At 38.3% G+C, this 10,217-nt stretch overlaps 1 protein-coding gene across 1 annotated transcript; it reads right to left on the bottom strand.

The window, feature by feature from the left end:
- Positions 1-236: 236 nt before the first annotated feature.
- LOC311623311 (disintegrin and metalloproteinase domain-containing protein 20-like) lies at positions 237-2,501 on the bottom strand (the record flags this gene model as incomplete). The annotated part of the gene is made up of 1 exon (XM_084885319.1): positions 237-2,501. The coding sequence occupies one exon, from the start codon at positions 2,499-2,501 to the stop codon at positions 237-239; it is 2,265 nt and encodes a 754-aa protein (XP_084741445.1).
- Positions 2,502-10,217: the final 7,716 nt, after the last annotated feature.

Raw genomic sequence — 10,217 nt, 5'->3', positions numbered from 1 at the left:
ACCAATGTTTTATGATTCCAAATAATAAAAATTCTTAATGGACTGTGACCCATGCTGTAACATGTCTACAGCCAGGAGACTAAATTTTACTACATGGCAAATTGGGCTTCTTTTTAAAAATTGTAAATTATGTCTTGTTTTTCTAAACTTCAGTAGAACATTTCGCTGTTCTTCCTTAGGTGAAATTGGACATCTTGCTCTTTTTCTTTAGGTAAAGTCTTGACATTTTGTTCTTTTTACTCCTTTGAAGATGACAGTGTTGAAGATGACACTTCTAAAGGTGACACATTTGACTCTCTTCTCTCATCTGTTGTTTTGCGTCTCAGAAAACAAAAAAATAAGATGCATAATAACATAATAAAAGGAATCAACAAAAGTAGAAGCAGGTAATTGGTTCCTTGCCCCATTTTCCTCTGAGGGGGTGGCCCACTGTCAATACTACCACCACTGCCTTCTTCCAGGCAGTTGGGAGGGTCCCACTGGGGGTTGCAATGGCAGTGCTGTCTGTTGTTGCAGACTCCTTTCAGATTGCAGGTCTCAGGTGAACAATCAGTTACCAGATGTGACATAGGAACACACTTCCGTTGGATGCAGATATGTTCTACCCCACACTCTGTCCCATCTTTCACATCACCAATGTCAGGTATGGTCATCCCAAAGTGGTAGTCAGTGCCCCAGCAGATGAAATCATTGATGCGAGCCCAATGCACAGTAGAATGATTTATCAGATGGGGAAGTTCTATCACATTATCACACTGAATCCTCCCGCACAAGGTATCTGAGATGCTACATTTTATGTATTTAGTGTTCATTAAACCACAGTTCCCAAAACGGTCACCTCGGGTATTCATTTCTGTGTAGCAACTCTGATTTGCACTCTTGGCCTCTTTGCCAAAAATGTTCCTGCACTGCTCTTCACGGTTATTGCATCGCTTTTCATAGCAGTAGCCACCGCCCTTGCATGACACCCCGTTCTGCAAGTACACATCCTCTGGACAATGGTGGGAGGTCCCATTGCACCACTCTGGGAGATCACAGTCATTTTCCTCTTGTCTACAAACTTCACCTGTTGGCAGGATCTGGCAGTCTTTGCAACAAAGCCCAAAAGCACAAGCGGCCCCAGGCCTGAGAGTGCAGTCCGTCTTACAGCACGGATCTTTCATACACAATTGTAAAGCGCCACAATCACACTCTTCTCCTTCTTCAATCACACTGTTCCCACACTGTGCCGGTGTGAAGATGTTCCCTCTATCTGATGACACGTACATACAATTTCGCCTTGCAGTGGTGTTCATGAAGCTAGCATAACTGCAGTTGCTGAATTTAGTTGCACTTGATTTTACTGGAAACATTATGCAGTTTCGAAGTCCACATGTACAAGTTGGTACATCATGTTTCATACCAAAATTATGACCAATCTCATGTGCCACAATATATGCAAAAGTATGTAAAGTTTCACCCAGTGAAGTTTCCACTCCACAATTAAATGCATAGTCACATACTGTTCCCACATAGGCCAGGCCAGCAACAATACCATAATTACGCATAACAAAAAGATGTGCAATATCATGAGAAATGCGCGTATTTAAGCTAGTTTGCTTCCAATTGCAAAATCCTTTTAGACCACGGGATATGTTATCTAATGATGTCGGGTTTCTTCCAGTCCAGACCTCAATTCCCATGAAAACCACATCAACATCCAGTGAATTCAAAAAGTTAGCTGCGCCATTGACAGTAAGAAATGCTTCATACTGCACAGCTGAAATGTTACTTTGGTGATGAAGATAGAGATTGTGTTCCACCACCACTATCAGTTCAAGAATCTGCTTGTGGGTCCACCAGCCTTCATACCCACTCTGCATCAAAGTGAAATTAACATTCTGTTGAAACTTCAATTGTCGTGCTATTTCTTCATCTGTTACTCCACATCTCGTGGCTGGCAACTGTGTCACCTCGCTATCCACTTTATATATGAAATGTTCAAATGTGGTAGAAAGTGTCTTGGGCTCAATTTCATAAACAGTGTCATTTGTCTGTAATATTCCTTGCAACCCTCCCAAACAGGTACTGAGGGCAACCAGGGATTCTGGGTCCCCCTCCACATAACCATGATAGTAGCAGTCATTCTGGATAAAAGGCTGGTCCTCAAGAAGAGCACCTTGGTCTGAGTAGGTAAACACTTGGAAGTGTCTGGATAGAAAATGCTTGTTGACCTTCATGTGTATGACCTGATTCTGACCCCCAAAATGCATTCTGTAAGACATCCTATCTTGAGTCTTCATGCCAATGCCAGTGCCTGTTACCCTCAAGGGAATCACCACTTCTGGGGGACCATGGTATTGGGAGTGCACAACCAAGAACAATCCATATGGTAACAAAATTATCCCCAACCAGAGTTGTAGACTAGTGTTCTTCACACACACTAGGGCCTCACTCACAGCCATTATGATACCACAATACATAGCCATTGGTGAGAGCAAAATAGGATGGGCAGGATGCATCACTCTTGCCTCTGAGCTGAGTGTTCAGCATTGACTTTGAATCTGTTCTCTGGCAGCCTCATACCATCAGAGTACACACTAAAAGAGAAAAATAAAGAGTAGAGACTGTGTTGGAGGTTATTAGCAGGCCAAGGTGGAGGAGTAAGAAAAAGACAGGAGTTAAGATGGATTAGTGTTTGGCTCAAGAAATAATTCAGACTACTGCATCCATTCACCCCTTAGAAACTTTAAGGCAGCATGGCCCATGTGGCTGAGTTGGTTGACTTTGTCTCATGCACCAAGAGGTCAAGGGTTTGATTCTCAGTCAGGGAATATATCCAGGTTGTGGTAGCATTCTAGTAGAGGGTATGCTGGAGGCAGCCAATAAATGTTTCACTTTCATTGATGTTTCTATCTCTACCTCTTCCTTTCCATCTCTCTTAAAATAAATAAAAACAATTTAAAAAATAGAAATTGTAAGGCAGTTTGAGATTGTGTGTGTAAAAATGGTGATTTGTCATAGAAAGAGACCTATGAACCTGGTTGAATTACACTTAGTGATTAATGATACTGTTGTTTAACTACATAAACATTTGTGAAAATTTTCACAATCTTACCTAATAATAGACAAACATGTAAATTGACCATACCTCTGCTATGCCCACAGCCAATCAGGAGTGAGTATACAAATTAACCTGACAAAGATGGTAGGTTAATTTGCATATGCAGGCATGGAGCTGTCAGGAGGGGTGGGATGCCTGCTCTGAGGAGGAGGTGGGTGGTGGAGAGAGCTACAGGAGTGGTGCTCCTCCTGGGAGCGAGGACTTGCAGGCTCCTGGGCAGCCAGGAGTGAAGCCAGGGGAAGGAAGGCCCATTCTTGCATGAATATCTTGCAACAGGACTCTAGTAAATATATAAAACAAATGGTCTTAATGGAAAGGTGAAGATATATCCTATTTGAGATGGAGTCTCTATTTGTATTTATTGACTTGATATAAATATTAATATATATTTTTCCCTTTTCAAATTTTTTTTATTTTTATTCTTTTTAGAAATCATTTCTCATTTTTCAATTAGATTTGCCAAACAATATTACATATTAGTTTCTGGATTGCCTTCAATGATTAGACCTTATATAAATTATTGAGTGATTATCCTGATAAATCTTGTACCCATCTAACAAAATACATTATTAGAACATTATTGGCTTTCTTATATCCTTGATTTTATTCTCTATGCTATACTTTACATCCCCATGACTATTCTGTTACTACCAATTTGTACTTCTTAGTCTCTCCAACATTTTTACCAAACTCCTCAACCATCCTCTCATCTGATAATCATCAACATGTTCTCTGTATCTATGAGTTTTTTTCTGTTTTACGTGTTCCTTTATTTTTATTTTTTTATTTTAAATAAATCTTTATTGTTCATATTATTACAAATGTTCCTCATTCCCCCCACCCCTCCATTGCTCTCCTCCACCAGGTTCTCACCCCACCCTCTGCCCTTTCCCCATCACCCATTGTCCTCATCCATAGGTGCACAGTTTATGTTCAGTCTCTTCCCACCCCCCTCCCCTTTTCCCCAAGAATCATCAGTTCACTCCCCTTCCATACCTCTGATTCTATTATATTCACCAGTTAATATTGTTCATCAGATTTTTTTTTAATTCCCTTGGTTTTTAGATTCACTTGTTGATAGTTAGTATTTGTTGTTCATAGTTTTTATCTTTATTTACTTTCTCTTCTGAAAGAACCCCCTTCAGCAATTCATATAATTCTGGTTTGGTGGTGATGAACTCCTTTAGCTTTTTTTTTTTATTAGTGAAGCTCTTTATCTGGCCTTCAATTCTGAGTGATAGCTTTGCTGGGTAGATTATTTTTGGCTGTAGGTTCTGTTATTCATCACCTTGAATATTTCTTGCCTGCATGGTTTCTGTTGAGAAATCAGCTGCCAATCGTATGGGTGCTCCTTTATAGGTAACTACCTGCTTTGCTCTTGCTGCTTTTAATATTCTCTCTTTGTCTTTTCTCTTGGGATTTTAATTATGATTTGTCTTGGTGTGGTCTTCTTTGGATTTCTTTTGTTTGGAGTTCTGTGCGTTTCCTGGACTTGTAAGTCTAATTCTTTCACCAGGTGGGGGAAGTTTTCTTTCACTATTTCTTTCAGTATGTTTTCAATATCTTGCTCTCTCTCATCTTCTGGGACCCCCCATAATTCTGATGTTGGTTTGCTTGAAGTTGTCCCAGAGGTTTCTTACATTATCTTCAACTTTCTGGGTTCTCTTGTCTTCTTGCTTCTGTGGAGGAGTGACTTCTGGCTCTTTATGTTCCAAATCTTTGACTTGATTCTTATGATCTTCCATTCTGTTTTTAGGAACTCTGTATAATATATTTTTTTTTTCAGACAATGTATTATTTATTTCTTGTTGATCCCTTATTATTTCTTGTTGATCCCTTATTATTTCTAGTTGATCCCTTTTCATATCCTCATAGGTCTTGTTTATTTTATCGGCCTTTTCTAGGAAATTCTTGAAAAACCTTAAAAGTGTGGTTTTGAACTCTATATCCAGTCACTTTTTGTCCTCCATTTCTTTCGTTTGTAATCTGTTTCCTTGTCTCAGCATTTTCGCAGCTTCCCTGAGTTGGTAGCCTTAAAAGTCTCTGTGTTCAGCTTGGATGGGGCAGAGTTTGGGGGTGGAGCCTACAGCCTTGGTTTCCGTTAGTCCAGCCCTATGAGGCTCCTGGGTCTCAGTGTTCCTCAGGGTCCTTCAGTATTCGCTGCAAGCACCTCTGAGAGAAAGGTGCCCTCGAGTTTCGCTGGCTACCAAACAGTCTAGGTTCTCCCCTAATGAGCCCAGAACTGGGGTTCAGTTCAGTTGGAAGTGGAGTTGGAGGTGGCGTTCAGAGCAGTCTGGAGCTTTTGTCTCCTTCCAGCTAGGGCAATCAGTGGCACAGTCAACCACCCGTTCTCTGTGCACAATGTGCGTGCCTCCGGAACGTCCTTTCACTGCTCCCCTAGGTTTCCGCCTTACAGCCCAGTCTCCCTCTGTATGAGCCTGTGTCCCCAGGGTCTGGCGTAGAACTGGGGTTCAGTGCTTTCAGATCTGGAGTTCAGCACAGTCCGGAGCTTTTATCTCCCCGCTAGGGAATGCCAGCCAGGCACTCAGCCTCCCCCTCCTCTCCGGTTCCGTCCTCTCCCAAGAGCAGCGTGTCTCTGTACCTTAGGCTTTTATAGGTCCTCTGCTTTTCCTTCTGGTTTTCTCTTTCCTTCTCATTGTAGAATTTCCAATCAATTGACTTTCCTGTAGTTCTGGGTAATGTCCATTTTGTATTTTAGTTGTATTTTATTGAAATTGTTGTGTGCGGCTGCGGTTAGGTGTTTACCTGTGCAGCCATCTTGGATCCTCCTGTTCCTTTATTTTGAATTTTTTTAAGGGAGGTGGATTAAATTGTTGATAGGTGAGTATGTATAGATATTTTATTGTTCATATTTAAAAAAAATTTTATTGATTTTTTACAGAGAGGAAGGGAGAGGGATAGAGAGTTAGAAACATTGATGAGAGAGAACCATAAATCAGCTGCCTCTTGCACACCCCCGACTGGGGATGTGCCCGCAACCCAGGTACATGCCCTTGACAGGAATCGAACCTGGGACTTTTCAGTCTGCAGGCCGACGCTCTATCCACTGAGCCAAACCGGTTTCGGCTTATTGTTCATATTTTTAATCTCTCCTCCTTCTTCTCCTCCTTCTTCTTCCTCCACTTTTTCTTCTGCTTCTTCTTCAAGACCCTTTAACATTTTAGTAACACTGCTTTGGTGATCATGAAGTCTTTTAACTTTTTCTTTTCTTGGAAGTTGTTTAAATGTTCTTGAATTCTAAATGATATCTTCACTTGGCAGAGAAATCTTTCTTGCATGTTTTTGTTTTTCATCATTCTAAATATTTCTTGCCAATTCTTTTGGTATGCAGAATTTCTGTCGAGAAATCAGCTGACAGTCTATGGGAGTTCACTTATTGCTAGTTAACTGCTTTTCTCTTGCTGCTTTTAAGAGTCTCTATGTCTTTAACCTTTGAATTTTAATTATAAAATATCTTGGTGTGGGTTTCTTTGGGTTCATCTTGTTTGAAACTCTCTGCACTACCTAGATTTGTATTCTATTACCTTCACCAAGTTAGGGAGATTTTATTTGCCACATGTTGGTGGGGGACTAGCCTGTGCAGTGTCCCTGCCCCTCCAACCAGTGTTATTGGCTTTCTTATATCCTTAGTTGTAGGACTTCTGTTAAGCTAGATTTCATGTGGTTGAAAATGATCGTTGTGCTTTCTGGTTGTTTTTTTTTTTTAATTTTTCTTTATTGATTAAGGTATTACATATGTGTCCTTATGCCCCCATTTGCCTCCCACACATTCATGCTCTCATTCCCCTGGTGTCTGTGTCCATTGGTTAGGTTTATATGCATGCATACAAGTCCCTTGGTTGATCTCTCCTCCTTACCCCCACTCTTTCCTACCTTCCCTCTGAGGTTTGATGGTCTGATTGATGTTTCTCTGTCTCTGGATCTGTTTTTGTTCATCAGTTTATGTTGTTCATTATATTCCATAAATGAATGATATCATATGATATTTCTCTTTCTTTGACTAGCTTATTTCACTTGGCATAATGCTCTCCAGTTTCATCCATGCTGTTGCAAATGGTAAGAATTCCTTCTTTTTTAGCACAGTGTAGTATTCCTTACATCTATACTACAGTTTTTAAATCTACTCATCTGCTGATGGGTACTTAGGCTGGATCCAAATCTTTTTTTCAATCTATTTTTATTTTCTAAAGTTTTACATATGTCTCCTTTTTTCCCAATTGACACTCCCACAAGCCATTTCCACCCTTGGCAAGCCCCAATGCCCTAGTGTCTGTGTCCATTGGTTATGCTAATAATGCATGCACACAAGTCCTTTGCTCTCTAAACTCCTCTCTATCCCCCCCACCCTACTACCCTACCATTTGTCTCTAGATCTATTCTTAAAATATATACCAATATATAATTTTATATATAAAATTATATATAGGTATATATTTTAAGAATAGATCTAGAGACAAATTTTATATATAAAATTATATATAATATATATAATTTTATATATAATATATATAAAATAATTTTTATTTATTTATTTTTCTTTACAGAGAGGAAGGGAGAGGGCTAGAAAGTTAGAAACATTAATGAGAGAGAAACATCGATCAGCTGCCTCCTGCACACCTCCTACTGGGGATGTGCCCGCAACCAAGGTACATGCCCTTGACTGGAATCGAACCTGGGACCTTTCAGTCTGATGCTCTATCCACTGAACCAAACCAGTAGGCTGTATCTATTCTTGTTCATCAAATTATGCTAATCATTATATCCCACATATGAGTGAGATCATGTGATATTTATCTTTATCCAACTGGCTTATTTCACTCAGCATAATGCTCTCCAGTTCCATTCATGCTATTGCAAATGGTAAAAGTTCCTTCTTTTTTATAGTGGCAAAATATTCCACTGTATAGATATACCATAGCTTCTTAATCCATTCATCTGCTGATGGGCATTTAGGCTGTTTTCAAATCTTAGCTATGGTGAATTTACATAGGGGTGCATATATCCTTTCTGATTTGTGTTTCTAGTTTCTTGGGATATATTCCTAGAAGTGAGATCATTGGGTCAAATGGGAGTTCCATTTTTAGTTTTTTGAGGAAACTCCATACTCTTCTCCACAGTGGCTGCACCAGTCTGCATTCCCAACATTGCCAGAGGGTTCCTTTTTCTCCGCATCTTTGCCAACACTTATTGTTTGTTGATGTTGATGATAACCATTCTGACAGGTGCGAGATGGTACCTCATTGTCGTTTTGATTTGCATCTCTCAGATAATTAGTGATTTTGAGCATATTTTTATATTTTTCTTGACCTTCCTTATGTCCTCTTTCAAAAAGTATCTATTTAAGTCCATTGTCCACTTTTTGATATGGTTGTTTATCTTCCTTTTGTTAAGTTGTATGAGTTCCCTGTAAATGTTGGAGATTATCAGTGATAACATTGGCAAATATGTTCTCTAATGCAGTGGACTTGCTTGTTGTTTTCTTTTGCTGTGAAAAGCTTTTTATTTTCATGCAGTCCCATTTGTTTATTTTCTCTTTAGTTTCCGTTCCCCTATCAGCTATATTGGCAAATATATTGCTTTGGCATATGTCTGAGATTTTGCTGCCTGTCGATTCCTTTGATATTTTTATGGTTTCTCATCTTTTGCTTAGTTATATTTCTGATGTGGTTGTGGAGAATGAGAGTATACTAATATCTCGATATAACTGTGTAAGATTAAACTTTTAGTTTTTCATTCACATCTGTAAACCTACTTTTGCCCACCTTGGTATAGTAAAGACCATATGAAAAGACTAATATGCACACATTTATTAGACTTATTCAGTACAAATTTACAATTACATAATACATATAGAAAACTGTTCTGTGAAATTAGACTTTTCATGCATACTTATTACTTATAGTAATAAGAAAAACAATATATGAAAATATTTTTAATTTTCTTTTCTTGAAGAATGTGACCAAATAATTTATTATTTAAGATCAAAAGGAAGTCCAATTCTACAAATAAGGAATTGAAGCCAAAGATTCCCATCAAGAAGGCAGCATTGGTAAATGCAATATACAATAGTAAACCCTCGATTGGCCAACCTCAATTTAATGGACGTTGATTTTAACAGACAGAATTTCTTGTTTATATGTTGTATTTGAAAATTAACACCAAGTTAATTTTAAACTGCTTCAAACCAAGATTTGCTTATAATTAAATCAATAGGTTAAGGCTTTGTTATTAATTCACTGTTATTTTTAACAAATTTTAGTGAATAGGCCATATGTTGGGAAAAACATTGTGGTAATGCCACCAAAGAAATGAATATTATATGTCTACTACTATAGTCTACATATTTATATCCAAGTCTCACTGGTAGTAAACAGTGTTTGGCATAGGATTAGCATATGATCACACTGTATCGCATGTGGTAATTGGTTCTATTGGCATGTGGCTGACTTTCTGCAGTAGTTTCAACACATGCCAGCCCATATTTCAACACCCCAGCTGTGTGCATTTGTTAACTCATGGTGACTGGTGAATGCTCACATTTATTAGACTTATTTATTATAAATTTACAATTACATGATACATATATAAAACTGTTCTGCGAAATTAGACTTTTCATGCATACTTGATTTTAATTACACAAATGTGTCTACGTAAGTAAAAAGAGATAAACTAACAAAATTGTTAAATTTTTAACATATTAAGAATACCTACTTTATTATATAATGGAAATTTGGCTTTAGCAAATATCCCCTCAGATGAATTAGTCAGTTATATCAAGTCTTTACTATATCATTAGTAAATCATTATTAATCATTAATCAGTTATTAATCATTGCTTTTTTATTAGTAGTATTAATGTACCTTTGCCCACTCCTGTCTATGTTCATGCAACAAATAGTTACTTGTCCTAACTCCTTCCTGTGTCCTTTTTACATCTACTTCTGCCAAACTGCAAGGGTCAAAATAACCATTGGGTTTCATGATCTGATGATGACTGTGGATATTCATGCTATAAATAAAAGCTAGAATAGACATATAAATTACTGAATGCAATTTGACAAATTCCTAATGTGTATCTTTGCCCCACCCACTCT

The sequence above is a fragment of the Pipistrellus hanaki genome (genome assembly GCF_964339955.1).
Source record: "Pipistrellus hanaki genome assembly, chromosome: 5".
NCBI classification, from domain to species: Eukaryota; Metazoa; Chordata; class Mammalia; order Chiroptera; family Vespertilionidae; genus Pipistrellus; species Pipistrellus hanaki.
This window is presented reverse-complemented; position numbering and strand designations above follow the sequence as displayed.